At 44.6% G+C, this 21,429-nt stretch overlaps 1 protein-coding gene across 14 annotated transcripts in view; it reads right to left on the bottom strand.

The window, feature by feature from the left end:
• The window catches only part of SUSD1 (sushi domain containing 1), a 236,561-nt gene that overhangs the window by 137,938 nt on the left and 77,194 nt on the right, over positions 1 to 21,429 (bottom strand). For 13 of the 14 annotated variants that reach the window (XM_033926260.1, XM_033926156.1, XM_033926166.1 and 10 more), the window contains 2 exons: positions 16,555 to 16,649; positions 3,429 to 3,615 (listed from right to left, as the gene is read on the bottom strand). The exons of the other annotated variant lie outside the window; for it this stretch is intronic. In XM_033926260.1, coding sequence (XP_033782151.1) covers positions 3,429 to 3,615; positions 16,555 to 16,649 — 282 coding nt within the window. The remainder of the gene's footprint in view (positions 1 to 3,428; positions 3,616 to 16,554; positions 16,650 to 21,429) is intronic. 14 annotated transcript variants of the gene reach the window in all.

The raw sequence follows: 21,429 nt of genomic DNA, 5'->3' as shown, positions 1-21,429 counted from the left end.
GTAAAGCAGACAGCAAGACAGATACCCATTCCCTCCTACCGTCAGGCCTGTCACTCCAAAATGGTGTGCCTATCCCGGTGCATTCCAAGATGAACAGGGCGGGCCTAAGGTCCTGATTGGCTCAGATGCTTAAGATCCCTCCCCTGGGGCAGATATTATATGTGTGCTACACACACACACACACACACATCTGTGCCCATAGAAAACAAATGAAAAAACATGTTAGACCTGTCATTAACAGCACCACCACCAAAATAGCACCCCCAGAATCACCAGCAGTAGACCCACAGTACTTGCAGATAGTGGTTAGTCTGCCAACTAACAGAATTTGTAGACATATCTACTCAGAAGCAGGCACAAATGTAAACACATGTGTACATTCACACTTGTAGTTTACAAAATACATATGTAATTTATGATTCCTACTCACACCATGCAAACCTTTAGGCATGGAGTGGAGGAGTATCCAACTGGTTAGTGCAGCAACCTAAGAACGAGGGGAACTGGTTTCAATTCCCACTGCAGCTTCTTGTGGCTTTGGGCAAGTCACTTAACCCTCCATCACCCCAGGTACAAAATACTGTAAGAATCTCTAGATATATAATCACTTTGATTGTAACCACAGAAAGGTGGTCCTTTCCTTTAATTTTATAAGAGACTTTATGTGGGGAAAAAAGGTTCATATAATTATTTGAAGGAACAATTATAGAAAATAATATTCTATGTAATTAAGAAACAAAAACATAAATCCCACATCCCAATGCAAAATCCCATATCCCTATGCAATCAAAATGTTTTTTATTCTACATTACTTTTTGAATATTTCTATAATATTCAAATCCTATGTTATTGCAAACCCAAATAATTTCCATTTACAAAAATTACTTTAATAAGGCCCAGCAAAATATCTGTGCCATTAAAAAAAAACAACAAAAAAAACAAACTAATAGGCAGACCTGTCGGTAATAGTTAATGACAGGTATCTGTCGTTTTTTTACAATCGCTTGGCTACTTTGCACGGGGTTTTAACTAATTTGCAAGGCCAGATCAGAAAATGGGCAATCAAGGGGAAAACCACAATGAGCCGTTTTGTGAACTGGGTCAGCTACCTCCCGCTGAATATTGGGCTTGCCAGCTAGCCTATACCGCCGATTTTCTTCGGCTGGCCTGCTAATGCACATAGCCAGATAAACCCACCTAAGCACAAGCTGCTGAACTGTGCCTGGATATTCAATGCTGGGGCTGGACACAGCACTTGAGGGTTAGGCAAGCCCTCCAGCTCCATCGGCGACGCCATCCGTCCCTGCGGAACCGCCTCTATTCCCCAGTCTCGCGGCTGCAGAGGAGATGGAGGTCCTGCGAAACACAAATTTCCTACCTCTATCGGGTTTACTCTGTTGCCGACATGCCGAAAAGACGAGGCAGAGCGGTTGCTTCAGCCCGGCAGCTGGGATCCGCCTCAATGAGGCAGGAGGGAATAACCCGCTTCTTTACATCTTCGCCACAGGGCGTGCCGGCTGAGCCGAATCGGAGAGAGATTTCGGCTCTCGGGAGCGAAGTTTCGCTCAGCCCCGCGGGACCTCCATCTCCTCTGCAGCCGCGAGACTGGGGAATAGAGGCGGTTCCACAGGGACGGATGGCGTCGCCGATGGAGCTGGAGGGCTTGCCTAACCCTCAAGTGCTCTCGGCAGGAATAACTACATCGGAGGAGGTGGCTGAGATTTCAGCGAGTGAAGGACAAGCTTCAACAGTCCTTCCTCTGGTAAGACCCGCTGAAATAACTTTAGAGTCTATTTGGACGGCGTTAGACTCTTTGTACAAACTATGTGCAGGAACCCTACCTCAGGTGACTCTTCAAGAAAGGAGATTGGACAAATTACAGGAGGAATTGAAGGATCAGGAAGGAAAGGTTCATAATTTGGATCAGAAATTTCAAAGTTTACAAGCTTCTCAGACTGTTATACTGCAGGATAGACTACTCTATACTAGGAAAATGGAAAACTTTGAAAATTATATGAAAATGTTGAATTTAAGAATTCTTAATTTTCCTAAGGTGTTAACAACACCTCCTAAGGAAATGTTTTATAAATTCTTAAAAGATATATTTAAATATCCTGATGCCGGACTACCTCCTTTACATAGAATATATTACTTGCCAGTATCAAAACAGAAAACTTTAGGTTCAGAAGTTTCTCCTGAACTTCCTAATCCTTTGAATTTAACAGAAGTCCTTGAAACTTCAGTGGATGAAGTAATCTGTCGTACTACTCTTGTGGTTGCGTTTGTCTTTCAACAAGACAAAGAGGCACTTCTTAGACTGTTTTTCAGGCAGAAAGAAGTGACCATTCTGGACAGTAAGATCAGTATGTTTCCAGACGTCTCAAAAGCAACTCAGACCAGACGGAAGAGGTTCCTTGAACTGAAACAGTTTGAAATACAGCTGGGGGCCAAATATCAATTGAGATATCCTTGCAAATGTAAGATTCTTCTGGACCAACATTCATATATATTTTTTGAGCCCTCACAATTACAATTATTTCTTGAAGGAAAGGGAATAACAACTTCAAATATCTCTGAAGGGAATGTAGGATCAATCCCATAGTAATGTAAGAAGAAGATGTACTCTACAAATATGGTTTTCGATATTAATCCATTATAAATATCTCTCATAAATGTGAATTGTTTCTCCTCCAGAATGTGGACTAATTAAGAGCGAAATTTGGTTTAATTATTAAACGGATAGTATCCAGATATATTTTTTTTCCTTTTAAAAAACTTTTGTGATGTTCTCTCTTTATTTTCTTATACAAGTAATGTATATGTATCAATATATAAAATGATAAATAAAAAAAATTTAAAAAAATAAAAATTTCCTCCTATTGGTTTTACAAGTATTTCCCTGTAACTTCATTGAGTGTCCCCTAGTCTTTGTAGGCATGCACTTGGGGCAGAATTCGCAAATGCATATGTATATTATCCAATATGCTAATTTATACAAGTACTTGAATAATCTAGGTGCAGACATTTATGTCTGCTCAAGGACAAGAGTAAATGGTCATGCATCTAAAGTAATGCATCTGCTGCTTACGTTAGTCATGCATCTGCTGCTTACGTTAGTATTTTATAAAGACATATTAGTATCTATGTGTCTTTATAAGACTCCCTAAGTAGGTGCCTACATGCCTTCTTAAATCAGGTTTAAGTTTAAGTGAACTTTGAAATAAAGTGGAATGTATCAAAACACCCTAAAACTCAGTAAGTACTTTAGCTTCAAGCATTATTCTCCAGTCAATCATGTTGTGTACAGTGCCTTGAAAGAGCTCAAATTAGATGCCAGAAATGTTATCAATGAAATGGAATGTTTCTTTTTCTTAGATCAACAATCTTCTTCTATAATCCCATACACATATTCAAAGTGTGGTACCTACCATCTGTTGGAGTTGTTATGATGATTCGTACCAAGAGCTGTACAAATGGCACTGTAACATTTATGATATAGCTAATTCCCAAGTGCAGTTCTAAACACACTTCTGGACTCTCTTCAGTCATGTTTAGGTTAAATGCCATTTCTTGAAATGATTTCTTCTGGTCTGATCTTATTCCTTGAATGTACAGCTGTTATGGGGAACAAACTGAAAGATTATTACCATTTACTATCACAACAGAGACCAAGAGTTACTGTTATATTAATGACACTGAGATGCTTGGACACCCGTTTCCTAAGATGTTGTTAATGAAGCAATTAATGCTTGCTAACAAGTAATATGGTATCTTAATAGCATACAGTAATCCCCACATTAGCCACCTAATATGGAGAATGCATCTGTTAATGTGTGAGTAGTCACCATAGAAACATGATGGCAGATAAAAGCCCATCTAGATTGCCCATCCGCACTAACCATTATCTCTTTCTCTCTCTGAGGGATCCCATGTGCCTATCCCAGGCCCTTTTGAATTCAGACACAGTCTCTGTCTCCACCACCTTTTCCGGGAGCATATTCCACGCATCTACCACCCTTTCCGTAAAAAAGTATTTCCTCAGATTACTCTGGAGCCTATCACCTCTTAACTTCATCCTATGCCCTCTCATTGCAGAGTTTCCTTTCAAATGAAAGAGACTTGACTCATGCGCATTTACATTACATAGGTATTTAAACGTCTATCATATCTCCCCTCTCCGCATTTCCTCCAAAGTATACTGTACAGATTGAGATCTTTAAGTCTGTCCCCATACGCCACATACCATTTTAGTAGCCTTCCTCTGGACTAACTCCATCCTTTTTATATCTTTTTGAAGGTGCGGCTTCCAAAATTGTACACAATATTCTAAATGAGGTCTCACCAAAGTCTTATATAGGGGCATCAATACCTCCTTTTTCTTACTGGCCATATCTCTCCCTATGCAACCTAGCATCCTTCTAGCTTTTGCCGTCACCTTTTCAACTTGTTTGGCCACCTTAAGATCATCACATACAATCACACCCAAATCCCGCTCTTCTGTCGTGCACTTATATAAGTTCTTCACCCCATAAACTGTATTGCTCCCTTAAATTTTTGCAGCCCAAATGCATGACCTTGCATTTCTTAGCATTAAATTTTAGTTGCCAAATTTCAGAACATTCTTCAAGCTTCGCCAAGTCTTTCTTCATGTTATTCACATACCATACACTAACCATAAATGTTCAACAATTAATGCCACCTCAAGTAGCATATCTAAGTATATTGCATTATTTAGTAAACAGAGCCTGACTGACATCACTAGTGATAATACTAAAGGCCTGTTTGCAATAGTGGTATAGCCATGGGTGGGTCCAGGCCCACTCAATAGCAGCATATCTATGAGGTAGCTGGTGGGGATCCTAAGCTCTATCAGCTTTAAACTCCCCAAACCTCTCCTCCCATGTACCGTTAAATGGCTGATCTTCATTGGCAGTGAGCATCATGACTTATATATGCTGCTTGCACTGGCCCTACAGCCTTCCTTCTGATGCAACTTCTTGTTTCTTCAGAGGCGGAGTGTATTAGAAGGAAGGCTGTGGGGCTGGTGTGATCAGCATGTATCAGTCACGCTGCTTGCTGCCAATGAAGATTGGTTCTTTGAAAGATAGGCAGAAGCAGTTGGGGGGGGAGGCGGAGGAGGGATTCAACCAGACAGAATTGCTTTGCCTCACCTGGGTGGGAGAGGGAAAGATGGGATCTTTTGCCCACTCAACTGGGGTCTAGGCCCACCCAAAATTGGGTGTCTGGCTATGCCCCTGGTTTGCAAAAGCTCACCAATATACTTCTCACAATTTGTATTTCAAAAAAAACCTTCTTTACGGGAAGATTAGGTTCTTACCTCAATAATCTTTCTAGTAGAAAGGGATATGAGTCTTGAACAAGTGGATTATTTACCTCTAGTCACAAGTTGTGTAGAAGGCATTTACATTTTTTTTCTCTCTCTGCTCTGCCTCCTGTCTCATTGGGCTGTGCTGTAGTTCCTTGGTTCGTACCAAAGCAATTGACCATCACTGTAAGAGGAAAAATAAGATAGTGGGGCATGACCAACTAACCAACCAAATAGGAACATAAACAATGCAAATAGGAACCTAAACTAAACAAGATGGAAACAACCAAGTTGCCTACCTGAGTACAACCAGCACTAACACTTGTGTAGCTCTCAAAATCTCTCATTTGCCTTTTCATAATAGAGAGATATCTTATCACTCTTTGGACCTGTCCGACAGAAGAAAACCAACCATCTGGAAATACATACATGTCTGAGACATGAAGCAGGCTAAATGAAAGCTAACAGGGCAGGCCTTCAAGACTCATATGCCTATCTACTAGAAAGAAGATTATTGAGATAAGAACCTAATCTTCCCTTCTAGTACAAAAGACATATGAGTCTTGAACCAGTGGGACATATCAAAGCAGTCTCTCGAGTCTAAGGCAGGGAAGATGAGCCTGCTGCTAGCACCGATGACTCAAAGGTGGCAACCGTTCATATTGCCACATCCACTCTGTAAAATTTTGTGAATGTATGGAGGGTTGATGAAGTGGCCGCCCTACAAATCTTGGGTGAAACTGCCTGGGACTCTGCCCATGAAGATGCCATGCTTCTAGTAGAGTGAGCTTTTAAAGCAATCGATGTTCTCTTACCACTTCCAAAGTATGGGGAAGAAATGGCCATGCGAATCCATTTTGAAATGGAAGCCTTAGAAGCTGGCTTCCCAGGAAGGCTAGGACTTGTTAGAACAAAGATTATCCAAAAGACAGAAATTATTCATCACCTCGAGATATCGGAGGAGGACTCTCCTCACATCAAACAATGCCAAAACTTTGTCTTTATTCTTCGAGCCCTTAGTATGGAATGCAGGTAGTTGGACTTCCTGAATTTATATGGAAGGCTGAAATTACCTTTGGTAGAAAGGAGGGTACCATGCACAGAAAGACTCCAGCCTCTGTAATCTGCACAACAGAGTCTGCAGGTCTGAGACTTGTCTAGCTGAGGCAATAGCTACTAGGAAAACTGTCTTTCCAGTAAGATCCATCAGTAATGCTTCTGAGGGCACGGAAAACAATGTTAAGATTCCATGTTGGAAATGATGCTTTACAGGGGGATGCAGCTGCAATGTCCCCTTCAAAAATCTAGCTATATCATGATGAGAGGGCAAATAAATTTTCTCCACTTGAGCCCTAAAGCACAAGAGGCCTGTCACCTGCAACTTGAGGGAACCTTCCACCAGGTCCTTCTCAAGACCATCCCGAAGAAAAGTTAGAACCACTGACATTGGAGAGGTGAGAGACTCCACATTCTGTTTAGCACACCACCATTGAAACATTTTCTAAGCCTTGGCATAGGTTGCAACTGTCACCAGTTTCCCAGATCTTAGGAGGGTAGTTATGACTACATCTGAGTTACCTTTCTGTAGCGCACTCAAAATCCAAGTCATAAGTCCAAAGCATTCCAAATCCTCCAGGGCAACTGGCCTCTGTGAGAGGAGATTTGGGTGAAGTGGCAGTCAGACACTGGTCCCTTTGCAGCTGAACCAGATCCACATACTATGGCTGACACAACCAGTCTGAAGCAACAAGGATTACTAACCCTGGGTGCATCGCTATTCTTTAAATGACCCTACCTATCACAGGCCACAAAGGAAACGCATACATCAGCCCTATTCCTGGCCAGAGTTGTATGAAAGTGTCCATGCCGGCGCTTCCGAGCTCAAATCTTCAGCAGAAGCAAGAAAGCTTTTTTTTTGCTCCTGATGCCATTAAATTGAACATCAGGCATCCCCACTGATATACAATGCAATTGAAGGCTTTCTGGGACAGTGACTACTCCCCTGGGCCTGGGATCTGCCGGCTGAGATAGTCGGCCTGCATAGTGTCCATTCCTGCTATATGTGCTGCTGATAGAACTTGTAGGTAGACTTTTGCCCATCGAAACAACTGGGTCTCCAGTCTTAACAGAAAACTCTTGGTGCCTTCCTGTCTGTTAACATAAGCTGCAGCTGTGGCATTGTCCATAAGTCCCAAACAGTCTTGCCTTCTAGGATGTTCTCCAAAGTCTGCAGCGCTAGATGAATGGCTTGTAGTTCCAATCGATTGATGGGCCATGTCCTCTGAAAGGGCGAACATCATCCCTGAGCTGGATGACCCTTGTAATGATCCCCCCTCCCCCAGCCGTAAAGACTGGTCTCTGTGGACATGATCACCCAAGAGGATATAAGGAGAGCCAAGCCTTTTGCCAAGAACTCCATCTGGAGCCACCAACACTAAATATGATTTGCTCTCTCTGACCAGGTCAGGGGTATCTAGAGTGAATCCAGCTGTGGCGACCCACATGATAGCATGTCCTGAAGAGGGCATAAATGAGCTTTCACCCATGGAATAATCCCTATGGTTGCTACCATTGAGCCCAGGATCTGTAGATAGTGCCATGCTGTAGAAACTCCAAAATTTGGCATCTTATCTTCAGTTTGTGTGGCTCTGGAAGAAAAACATGGCTCTCTGCCATGTTGAAGAAGATCCCCAAGTACTCCAGGGATTGTGTCGGCTCCAGGTGGCTTTTGTGAAAATTGATGATCCAATCCAGCTCTTGCAGGAGTTGGAGAACCTGTACCACAGCTTTCTTACCCTCAATCTTAAATAGAGCTCTGATTAGCCAAGTAGGGATGTACCTGCACAGGTGTGCTGCTGCAATGACCATCACTTTGGTAAAGGTGTGAGGTGCTGTTGCCAGACCAAAAGGAGTGCCCAGAACTGGAAATGTCTGTCCAGCACATGAAATCTCAGGAACTTCCTGTGATCCAGAAGTATGGGGATGTCCAAGTAAGCATCCGTCCAATCCAGAGAGGCTAGGAATTCTCCTGGAGCTATGACCGAACAAACAGTTTCCATCCTGAATTGGGGCACTTTTATTGCTGTATTAACTGACTTCAGATTTAGGATTGGTCTCTAATTGTTTGTCTTTCATGGGCACAATAAAGTATATGGAGTATCTGCCTAAATTTGATTCTTTGGATGGTATGAGTTCTATGTCTTAAATATCCAGTACTAGTATATAATCCCAATCATGGATCCACCCGTGTGTGAATGTGGGGTGTATACTACCGACTGAACCAACCGGCACACAATTTTTAATTTTTGTATGGACCTTCAGAATTCAACCAGGCACAGCATACTTCTGGTGGCTCACATCTCCATCGGTGTAACTTTTATTGAATTCTTATACTGTATACAGGGCAGGATTAATTTGTTGAGGGCCCCTAGGCACACAAGTACACTGGGCCCCCTGCCCCGCCCCACCATGCGCCCAGGCAGAAACAGGAAGCTGCGTCAGAGGAAAGCTTTGGGCAAGCAACACCGCTTGCACAATTACAGTTCTCGTTGCCTTTCTTACCCACGTTGCTTACTTGTCTTACTTTCCATCGACAGGGGGGGGGCGTTACCGATCGGGGTAGGGCCCGCGTTGCCGATCGATGCTGGAGGGGCCCATCGCCGTTTGGAAAAAACAATGTTGATGCCCTCCTTCATCAGGCCCCCCTGACCATTTCGGGCCCTAGGCACGTGCCTACTTGGCCTATTGGTTAATCCTGCCCTAACTGTATATGTGATGTTTTATCTTGTCATTCTTCTTATCACTAAATAAACTTCATTCTTAAAATAACTATCACTTAGCTTTAAAGTAATTCTTCAGCACAATAGTTATCTTCCATTAAGCCACCTCTCCCGACATGCATGTTTCACTGGAAACTTTCTTCAGGGTCGAGGAGAACTAAAACATTTGAGAGAGCTGCCATCTGACATCCCATAATCCCCGTTCCAATGCCTCTACGTGAAAGTGGCCTCTACATGAAAGTGACAATTTCTTCACATTTGGGAACCCTATATTCAAATCATTATCCCCTTGGGCTCGTAGTGACATTTTAAATACCTTTTACTGAGCTTTGAGCCTTGCTAAACTACAGGGCGCAGAGGGCCGGGTGTGTGTGGAGTTCTCTTTCCTGTTTGGTTTTTTTCTTTCCTTTCTCTGTTTACTTAAATATGGGGCTGTTTGGGAACTGGGATGGAACTTTAGAACAGAGAAATATCAGAGTAAAAGTCCTCTCTTCTGGAATTGTAACGATCACCAATTTTGGGGAAAGGTTTGGAGAGGGAGATAAGGGGGGGGGGGATGATAGATTGTGATTGTGCTATCTACTATTTACTAGTGGTTTTACATGCTGGTTGTTCTTATTGTTTTCTTATACTTCAATAAAAATTGTTTCAACATAAAATTTAAAGCTAGTTATTGATTTTCCACATGAAATTGTACCATTTTTTTCACTAGTGCTTTTTAAAATTATGATATCTCCCAAAATCAACAGAAGCAAACAAAGCATAAGCCCAAATGTTCCACAGTCGAAAAACAGAGATCCATGAAGCAAAAGAAAACCAGACTGTGGAGAGCAGTGATCTTGATGAGGCGTTTATTATAACAAAATGAAAGTACAAATCTAACAAATAATGTACACTAAATGAATGACTGACGTGTGATGTGATGCGGACCCTACATGGTCCGTGTTTCGGCAAAAAGCTTTCTTTGGGGGTCCAGGTCAGTATTCACTCATTGGTATAAAGATAAAAAAAATAAAACCTTGTCCGCAGAAGTGTTTTAATTCATTCCAGCGTCTCCACGGACAAGGTTTTATTTTTTTTCATCTTTATACCAATGAGTGAATACTGACCTGGACCCCTAAAGAAGGTTTTTTGCCAAAATACGGACTGTGTAGGGTCCGCATCACATCACACGTCAGTCATTCACTTAGGGCTCCTTTTACGAAGGCGCAACTTTTCATCACGCGCTAACCCCCCCGCTAGCCAGAAAACTACCGCCTGCTCAAGAGGAGGCGGTAGCGGCTAGCGCGGCCGGCGGTTTAGCGCACACTATTACGCGCGTTAAACCACTAACGTGCCTTCGTAAAAGGAGCCCATAGTGTACATTATTTGTTGGATTTTTCATTTTGTTATAATAAATGCCTCATCAAGATCATTGTTCTCCACAGTCTGTTTTTTCTTTTGTTTTTTTGGATCTCTAAAAATCACACCCCCTAGTCAATAATAAATACAATCAGGTGCATGTTCAATATGATGTCTAAATCTGACTTTAGACATTTTGGGAAAAAACATCCAAAAATCCAATAGAGAAAATGATCATTTTTAAAAACCAGAAAAATATCTATTTTTTCCGAAAATGACCATTTCCTAGATATTTGCCCTCGGTGTGTCTATTAGAGAATGACACGGTGACGGTTTACCCGCGGCCACCGCATTTAAGCCGCGGGTCACCGCCGAAAACGGGGAAGAAAACTAGCAGTCGCTGCGGTGACGGGGACAAGGCCATTCACCGACCGCGGAAACGGTGAACAGGTTTGTCCCCGCGGGCCAATGTACCCCCTTCTAGGAACCGCTATTTACCTGTGTTTCACCGTGCTCCTCATTTGTCAGATCAACCCCTCCCGACAATCGCAGCAGAAGGGTACCCAACCCCTCCTGCCGGTCCTCCCAATGGCCTCCCCTAAGATCGCCGGCAGGAGGGTACCCAACCCCTCCTGCTGGACCCCCCCCAACGAACCCTCCCACCCCGGAACCCCCTTAGTCTTACTTTCCAAGTTGGACCGGACAGCTCCTCGCTCGTCTGGCCAGCAGGCCTGCCTCCGTCCAAATGAGGCGGGCCCGCCCCTACCCTGCCCAACCCACAGGATCCTAGGGCCTGATTGGTCTAGGCACCTAAAGCCACTCCCGCTATAGGAGGGGCCTTAGGTGCTTGGGCCAATCAGGCCCTAGGATCCTGTGGGTTAGGCAGCGATCACGGCAGGAGGGCACCCAACCCCTCCTGTAGACCCCCCCAACGGCCCTCCCGACAATCGCAGCAGAAGGGTACCCAACCCCTCCTGCCGGTCCTCCCAATGGCCTCCCCTAAGATCGCCGGCAGGAGGGTACCCACCCCCTCCTGCTGGACCCCCCCCCCCCAACGAACCCTCCCACCCCGGAACCCCCTTAGTCTTACTTTCCAAGTTGGACCGGACAGCTCCTCGCTCGTCTGGCCAGCAGGCCTGCCTCCGTCCAAATGAGGCGGGCCCGCCCCTCCCCTCCCCTGCCTAACCCACAGGATCCTAGGGCCTGATTGGCCCAAGCACCTAAGGCCCCTCCTATAGCGGGAGTGGCTTTAGGTGCCTAGACCAATCAGGCCCTAGGATCCTGTGGGTTGGGCAGGGTAGGGGCGGGCCCGCCTCATTTGGACGGAGGCAAGCCTGCTGGCCATACGTGTGAGGAGCCGTCCGGTCCAACTTGGAAAGTAAGACTAAGGGGGTTCCGGGGTGGGAGGGTTCGTTGGGGGGGGTCCAGCAGGAGGGGTTGGGTACCCTCCTGCCGGCGATCTTAGGGGAGGCCATTGGGAGGACCGGCAGGAGGGGTTGGGTACCCTTCTGCTGCGATTGTCGGGAGGGCCGTTGGGGGGGGTCTACAGGAATACACAGTCTAGTACCCGAACTCGCAATCTGGGCAACTGCAACTGGGCAACCTGATCCCGAAATCTGAGCAACTGCCTGCTGCCGTCGCGTATGCTGGGACTCCTGCCTTCGTGTATCTGCCGGATACGCGAAGGCAGAAGTCCCGGCATACGCGACGGCAGCAGGCAGTTGCAAATCAGCTGACGCTGGCGCAATCTTGCACACTGGGAAAGAAGAGAATCTCCGGCGTCAGCTGACTAGCAACCCCCCATCGTATGGGACACCTGCCTTCGCATATCTGCCGGATACACGAAGACAGGAGTCCCAGCAAAAGATGCAGCTGCAGGAAGTTGCTAGTCAGCTGACGCTGATGCCGGAGCTTCTCTTCCTGCCCAGTGTACACCAGGTACTGCTGGACAAGGGGAGGAGGGGAAGAAGGAAGGGAGAAAGGATACTGTTGGACAGGAGGGAAGGGGTACTGCTGGACAATGGGAACAGGGAAGGGAGAAGGGGTACTGCTGGACAAGGGGGAAGTAAAAGGAAGGGAGAAGAGGTACTGCTGAACCTGGCAGAAAAGGAGGGAAAGGAAAGGTGCTACACACTGGAGGGGAAGGTGAGATGGTGCATGGGGAGAGAGCATGTTGGGTTGTGGGGTGCGAAGGAGGGATACCACTGAGGGAAGAGGCAAGGACAGAGAGAGAAAGTGTGCAGGAGGCAGAAAGTGTTGGACTCATGGAGAGGGCAAGATGGATGGGGAGAACAGAAAGGAGGGAAGGAGAAATGTTACACTGGGGAAGGGGGAGAGCGCAGAGAGTGAAAAGTTGGACTCATGGAGGGAGAGAGAGAGATGCTTGGTTGAGGGAAGGAGGATTAGAGGAGAAGCATACAGGAGGGGTTGGGTGCCCTCCTGTCGTGATCGCTGGGGGGAGGGGAGACTTGCAGCCGTAGCCGCGGTCACTATGCTAATCATGGCAGGGAGATCTTTGCCGCGATTAGGTACAGCGGCCGCGTCTACTTACCATATAGGCTAACATTGTAAGCATTTAAAGTACATGTCGTGTTTGTTTTTGCATTGCTAGCCCCAGGGGTGGTGGAAGATTAGTGATTGAAAAACTGTATGAAAAATAACTATTTTAAATTTAGTGATCAAAATGTGTCAGTTTTGAGAATTTATATTAATTAATTTTTTCTCTGCGTGTTTTGTTTTTGTATAGTTATTAACTAATATTTAACTAAGTTTTAAAGTTTTAAAGAATGTTTCCTTTATACGTAAATAAAGAAAAGTGAATGGGATTGCAGTGGCGGTGACGGGGCGGTGAATGGGGTGGCAGTGGCGGTGACGGGGCGGTGAAGAGGATGGTGAGACGGGGACGGGGCGGTGACGGGGATGGTGAGACGGGGACGGGGCGGTGACGGGGATGGTGAGACGGGAACGGGGCGGTGACGGGGACCAATTTTTTCACCGTGTCATTCTCTAGTGTCTATCTTTATGAACCATTTTCAAAAAAAAAAAAAAAATTGTCCAAATGAAAAATGAACAAAGCCTAACTATTGGGACATAGGAGGGGCCAACATTCTTAGCAGACTGGCTGCACAGACTTCCCAGCAGAGCAGTGGAGCACCCTAGGGGTGCACTGCAGTGAGCTACACATCAAAGGTCCCGGGTACACAGCTTACCTTAACCTCCTACATTGTATGGCGAGTCCTCCAAAACTCACCCACAACCTACTGTACCCAACTGTACACCACAATAGCCCTCATGCCTACATGTGTCACCCAAGAGTGCTCAGAGAATTGAGAGATGTTCTGGCGGAACCGTTGGCAGTGCTCTTCAATCTCTCACTAAGTACGGGGAAAGTTCCGTTGGACTGGAAAACAGCCAACGTCGTTCCTCTACATAAAAAGGATTGCAAGGCTGAGGCTGCGAACTATAGACCGGTAAGCCTCACCTCAATAGTGTGTAAACTCATGGAAACACTAATTAAGTATAAATTAGATACGATCCTGAACGAGGGAAATCTCCGGGATCCCAGCCAACATGGATTCACCAAGGGTAGGTCATGCCAGTCCAATCTAATCAGCCTCTTTGACTGGGTAACAAGAAGACTGGACTCAGGAGAGTCCTTGGACGTCGTGTACCTGGACTTCAGCAAAGCGTTTGACAGCGTCCCACACCGCAGGCTGCTGAACAAGATGAAATCGATGGGATTAGGAGAGACTCTAACTGCATGGGTTAAAGATTGGCTTAGTGGCAGACTTCAGAGGGTGGTGGTTAACGGTACCCTCTCTAAAATGTCGGAGGTGATTAGCGGAGTGCCACAGGGTTCAGTCCTGGGCCCACTCCTCTTCAACATATTCATTGGGGATCTGACTCAAGGGCTTCAAGGCAAGGTAACCTTATTCGCTGATGACGCCAAACTATGCAATATAGTAAACGGCTATAATCTACAGGATGCTATGGAGCAAGACCTGCATACTTTAGAAAGTTGGTCCTTGATCTGGCAGCTGGGCTTCAACGCCAAGAAATGTAAGGTCATGCATCTCGGTAACGGAAATCCTTGCAGAACCTACACCCTGAATGGAGAAACTTTAACCAGGACTACGGCAGAACGAGACTTAGGAGTAATCATCAGTGCTGACATGAAAGCAGCCACTCAAGTGGAGAAGGCTTCATCTAAAGCACGGCAGATGATAGGTTGTATCAAAAGAAGCTTCGTCAACAGGAAACCTGAAGTCATGATGCCATTGTACAGAGCCATGGTGAGACCTCATCTGGAATACTGTGTGCAATTCTGGAGGCCATATTACCGTAAGGATGTGCTCAGAACTGAATCGGTTCAGCGGATGGCCACCAGGATGGTCTCAGGGCTAAAGGGTCTCCCGTACGAAGAAAGACTGAGAAAATTGCAGCTCTACACTCTCGAAGAGCGTAGGGAGAGGGGAGACATGATTGAGACATTTAAGTACATCACGGGACGGGTCGAAGTGGAAGATGATATCTTTCTTCTCAAGGGACCCTCGACCACAAGAGGACATCCGCTCAAACTCATGGGAGGGAAGTTTCATGGAGACGCCAGGAAGTACTTCTTCACGGAGAGTGATTGAGCATTGGAACAAGCTTCCAGTGCAGGTGGTCGAGGCACGCAGCATCCCAGACTTCAAGAACAAATGGGATACCTATGTGGGATCCCTACGAGGTCATGCCAAGGGATAGGGTCACTAGGACTTGAATGAGCGGGTCAGTAGAGTGACAGTATAATTACAATTATACTTTTGGGGGTCAGTAGACTTAAGAGGGTGGGTAAATAGTGTGGGCAGACTTGATGGGCTATAGCCCTTATCTGCCGTCATCTTTCTATGTTTCTATATGTTGGTACAGTAGGTTTTTAGTGGGCTCACACTTTCCACCACAACTGTGTTAAGTTAAAGTGGGGTATCAGCCTGGGTCCCCTTCTTTTCAGTCCACTTCACTGATCACCTGGCTACTTCAGGAACCTGCTTGCTGCTCTAATAGGAATGGCCATAACATCGGAAGCTGTCATACAGGTAGGTATGTACTGTTTCATTCATATATTTGGGGGGTGAGACGTTGTCAGTTATCATGGGGGGGGAGTAAAGGAGAGCCATGCCTTCAGTGGTCATCTGGTCAGTTTGGAAACCTTTTGGTATTTAATCGTTACTGAAACAGGTCTAGCATCAAATGTCCGAATTTTGTCCTGGTCATTTTCTGCAATGTTCCATTATTACAGAAATAACAGCAGACTTTAATTAGCCACCTAGGTTGTGAAGATTTACACACAAGTTCCTCAGAATGCCACACCATATATTCGTGTGGTAGCCGTCCTCATAGGAACATTATAGTGTGCATTTATATTGTTTCATAATATTTCATAATAATTTATAAAGTGCAAATGCTTAAATAAGTTGTAATTTTCATTGTTAAAGTATTGCTGCAATGGCAGTTACTTAGCTTTTGAAACTGGGTCTGCCTCAATCCCCTCCGACGCGTTTCTTGATTTCATCAGGGTCGTGGATGGAGAAAGCTAGGATAGAACAAAATATACCACACGAATATACGGTGTGGCATTCTGAGGAACTTGTGTGTAAATCTTCACAACCTAGGTGGCTAATTAAAGTCTGCTGTTAATTCAGAATTGTTATAATTGTGCACTATTAAGATTTTGATTATTACAGAAAAACATTCAAAGCATAAGGCCACCAAAATGCCACCCACAACATGCCCCCTTGATATTTATATGTATTTCAGACAAACAGCATGGAAAACCATCTAAAAGATGTGTTTTGAAAATGGCAATTTGGACATTTTAGCAAAGAAAACATCCAAATGCCCCTTTAGGCCATTTTTTGGACATTTTTCTCTTTTGAAAATGAGCCCTAAAGTGGTGTAAAATTTTTTTTAGGAAAAACCAACAAACAAACAGAAAATCCTGATGCACATCCACATTAATAGTACTTCCCTCCCCCCATCTCTCTTGCCATGGCAGCTCAACAAGAAATAAAGCAAAATTAACACAGAATGAATAAACAGCAAGTACAAGTTCTTTGCTGTACTCACTGTGTGTTTGTCCTTCACCTCAGCTCTTCCAATACCTCTCCTCCACCTCATACAGATTTCATTGGATGCAAAAATATCACCAAATTCATCCTTTACTAAATAAAAGTGTGAAGGGAGGAATAATGAGAAATGACTACCTGACTCTTCAGTGCACATCAATATTTACTTTTTAAATGTGAAATAAAGATATTTAATTCCTGCCCTTTTTTTCTTTGTCTTTCTTAGATGATACATTCAGGTCTCGCATGTGCAGGTAAAAAGCTGGGAATAAGAGAATGTGAACTGCACTTAAAATCATATTAGTATAATATCTCAGTTCCAAGCTATTAGACCCTATTTGAATCTGAACATTTGGTGGGGTAATTTTATAATTATTTTCCCTGGTGAAAGTATGTACAGTACTCCCCCGATATTCACAGGGGTTCTGTTCCAGGAACCCCCGCAAATGCTGAAAAGCCACGAATACGGTTTTTAGCGGGAAAAATAGGAGAGGGCATCCAGAGAGGCAGGAGAGGGTAGCTCTGACCGCCTCTTCCTGCACTAAAGTCGGGCCTCACCAATCAGAAGCTGCTTTGACACGCAGCTCCTGATTGGTGAGGCCCGACTTTAGTGCAGAAAGAGGCGGTCGGAGCATACCGCAAGTGATTTCCTTCACTTGCCGGCGCTCTGGCTGCTCTCTTCTGCCACTCCGGCTGCCCTTTTCTGCCCGGTCATTCGCAGTCGGAAAATCCGCGAATGACCGGGACCGCGAACAGCGAACCGCAAATGACCGGGGGAACACTGTATATGCTTTTCCTTCCAAAAACCTTGGAAAAACTTGTCTGTCTTAACTAGATTGTAAGCTCTTTCAAGCAGGGACCGTCGCTTCCATGTTTTTTGGTGAACAGCGCTGCATATGTCTGATAGCACCATGGAAATAATTAGCACTAGTATGAGAAGGTTCTGAAAAGTTCTCAGCCCAAACAAGAAGAGAATGACGTGAATATGGTCATTCTCATCAATGATCTGAAACAATGTCAGAATTTTGTTTCTGCAAATTGGCACTTAACGAGATAAAATAGCTACAGTGGCAAAATAATACTCAGAATTTAGGAAGTTGGTTGGTTGGGCTGAGAACTTTTCAGCAACCCCTCGTAGAAGTAGGGGCTCATAATTGAAAGAGAAAAACGTCCAAAAACCGGCCTAAGTCGGCACTTGGACGAACATTTCTCAAAAACGTCCAAGTGCCGATCATAAAAACGGGTTTTGGATGTATTTCTAAACGACCTAGGCCTTCATAGTGCCGCTGAACGACCAAAGCTAATCGGGGTGTATCGGGAGGCGTGTCGAGGGTGGGAGTTGGGCGGGACGTGGGCCAGCTTAGACTTAGTCGTACAGCATGTATAACCGAAAGTTTTACAACAGAGCCTAGACGGAACTTGGACGTTGTGACTTAGACCAGTGTTTTTCAACCTTTTTACACCTATGGACCAGCAGAAATAAAAGAATTATTCTGTGGACCAGCATCGGTCCGTGGACCGGCGGTTGAAGAACACTGGGTTAAGTCGTGGGCCAGACCCCGCCCATCTCTACCCAATCTCCACCCCAGGCCCCGCCCCCATAATAGTACTAATTGCACCTTGCATGTCCCGTGCCTCATCTGGAAGCCTTCCCTCTGACGTTGCAACGTCAGAGAGAAGGCTTCTGGTTCAGGCGCAGGATGCCCGTAGGAGCCACTGCCCCGTGGCTTTGTGCACTGAATCAGTTAGGAAGAGGGAGCTGGCTCGAAGATAACGCCGCATCGATTGCACCGTGGACCGGCGGTTGAAGAACACTGTTTTGGGCCTAATGCACGTGCTGGCCCTGTGGACCGGCAGGAAATTGCTGTGGACCGGCACTGGTCCATGGATCGGTGCTTGAAGAACACTGACTTAGACCATGTAAAACATGGTCTAAGTCACAAAAACCCACCTAAAGTCACCAGATAAGCACTGCAAACACATAAAACAGACCCCCACACACTACCCCAGTGATCACCAACCCCCCCACCCCCATAAAAAGTTTAATCATAACTTTAAAATTCAGCCTCCAGACCATCATCACCTGGCCGCCTGGCATAGGAAAGCCTAGTCGTCCAGCCCAGAGGCAGCTTAAGTTGTCTTGGGGGTGGGTTAGGGACTCATGGAGAGGAGGACCCATGCCCATAAGCCCCTGTAATCACTGTGCACCCCCAAAACCCTTTTGTACTGGCATATAAGTGGCTCCTGCAGCCATAAGGGCTATTGGGGTGGTAGATAAGTGGGTCTAGGGGATTCTGGAGGTGGTTTGGGGAGCTCACCGTAACCTATGAGGGAGCTGTAGGGAGAAGACAAGGCACCCTTTTTGTGAAGTTCACAGCAGTGCCCTGTAAGGTACCCCACTATTTAGGTGGCATGTCTGGGTGTGCAGTCCATCACTTTGCAGACCCCTCCCACGTCCAACAGGGCTTGTTCTAGGCGTTTTGGACTTGGACGGAAAGTTGGACGAAAATGTGGTATAAAGATAGACGATTTAGTGGCTTGGATAATCAGATTGGCAGGATGTATAATTAAACGATTTTCGAAACGAAAAAGAAGTTGGACGTATCTTTCGAAAATGTGTCTTAAGCTGTTTTTTTACTTTCAACGACTTGCGAGATGGACATAAACGGACTTAGAAGTCCCTTTCAATTATGCCCCTCCACGTAAATAAAAGCACATGCACAGTTTCACTTTAAAACACAGCCTAGGACAAGCACTCATGCATTTTTTAAATATCTTTATTCATTTTCAAGCCAAAAAACAAGTGCAACATATTATACAATCATATTACACTATAATAGCACTTAAATTCAATCAAAATTGTAATCTATGACAAATATATTTATCACCCCCCCATCTTCATATTCAAAAATTGCACTCAGATTAAAAATTAAAAATATTTTCCATCCCCCTCTCCCACCCACCCACCCACCCACCCTGGACGTGCATGACCAAGGGGCAATACTTTGTCAATGGCTCCCAAATCACTCTTACTCTTAATTACGCTCAGTACGGTAAAGATGGCAACTGCTCTGAACCGTTCGTACGAATGATTCAGAGCAGTTGCCATCTTTGCCGTACTGAGCGTAATTAAATTCGCCGAGTAAGTAGGGACACGGAGGGAGGTGTCCTTTTTGCTATTCTTACTCTGACATCGCTGTTTGTATGTTTTTTTCTTAGCACACGACTCCACCGCCCTGACACAGCTACACAGCAAAACGCCAGCTAGCATTTACGTTGGCGGGAGCGGACCAGCAAGGAAAACAGGAAGGAATCATTTGAACAGCTGATTGAACTTGATAAAGGAACAATCATCATCCCTGCCAGAGCTAAGCCTCTGTTAACCTCTAATCTCTAAACTATGAATGTTCCAATCAATTTATGAAACTTGTCTAACTCTTTGTAAATAGCACGGAACTTCCCGATCCGGCAGTATATAAACTGTTGTTATTATTAATGTTGTTAATATCAGATGTTCACTGTTATACTCTGTAATTCGCTGTCTGTACAGTTTCACCTCATTGTAAACCGCCTAGAAGTCGCAAGATTGTTAGCGGTATATAAAAATAAAGTTATTATTATTATTATTATTACTAAGTTTTTTTTAAATTATAGCTTCAACAGAACGCCAGGCAGGAGGGAGAGAAGGGCCGATGAGGTTGTTTCCCTTTCTAGTGCGGCTGTCTAGTTAACTGGCTGACAGCGCACGGGGATCTGAGGCCACTCCCCTCATAGAATGAATATTGATTAGTTAGAGATAAGTGTAGATAAAGAACACTCACCACCATTCTCCTTTTTAAAGTATTACATTTAACACAGAGGAGTATTAGTGATAGTATTTAGATTGATCTCTCTGTATCCTGCTTATATCATTGGATTTACAAGATCCAATACATACTCTGACGCATAATATAGGCTTGATGGTACCTATAAAAATTGGGAAAATTTACCCCCCTTCTGCAAGCACTCATAAATTTTATACCTGCTAATTTGTGCAGCTATTTTTATTTGACTGAAAATGAATGCACACTTTTGAAAGTTCCCAATCCCACTTCTCCAGTCCCAATCACATCCCCAACAATACCTTCCTCTACGGTGGGTAAAAGTCCATGCAAAATGGTAGCACATGTGTTCTCTTACCCATATATAGGTCAGACTGTTTTATAGCAATCCTTTGCATGGGAAATGCACAGTTTTATCAATGGAAATGACTATGCAAATTACCATCTTTAAACTTAGCCCTTCTAAAACAGAATTTGAACAGATTCTGAGACACCCACTTCAGCTGATCAAATTTTCCAAGGTTATTGCTAATGAATATATATGATATATTTGACTATATAATATGGTTCTTAAAACAAAAAACATGCAGCTATAACCAATGGACGACAATTAGGAATTGCCTGAAAGGGTCAAGCTGAAATTGATGGCATTGGTTGACACACAGACTTCATGATCTTGGTGTTATTGTTCCCTTTATCACTTTGGGCATACGCTCTTCTCATTCCTTCATACCCTGCAATTTGCAATAAAACAATTGTCTCTTTTCTACATAGCTTATTTTAACCCCCCCCCCCACCTTTCACAAAGCTACATTAGGCAGCCACGGCAGTATTAGCTCCAGTGGTCATAGAATTCCTATAAGCCTTGGAGCTAATACCGCCACAGCCAGCAATAAAAAAGCCTAACACGGCTTTGTAAAAAGAGGGGGGGTGTTAATGCCTGGACTTGATGCTGATTTTTTAATTAAGATTTTATATGCAACCGGAGAAGCCATTCAACATATTACTAATAATTGGAAAGACCATAGTAGGCTTAATTTTAAATTTTGGTGGAA

The sequence above is a fragment of the Geotrypetes seraphini genome, chromosome 1 (genome assembly GCF_902459505.1).
Source record: "Geotrypetes seraphini chromosome 1, aGeoSer1.1, whole genome shotgun sequence".
Taxonomy (NCBI): Eukaryota; Metazoa; Chordata; class Amphibia; order Gymnophiona; family Dermophiidae; genus Geotrypetes; species Geotrypetes seraphini.
Note: the sequence above shows the minus strand (reverse complement) of the source record. Positions and strands in the feature narration are given on the sequence as shown.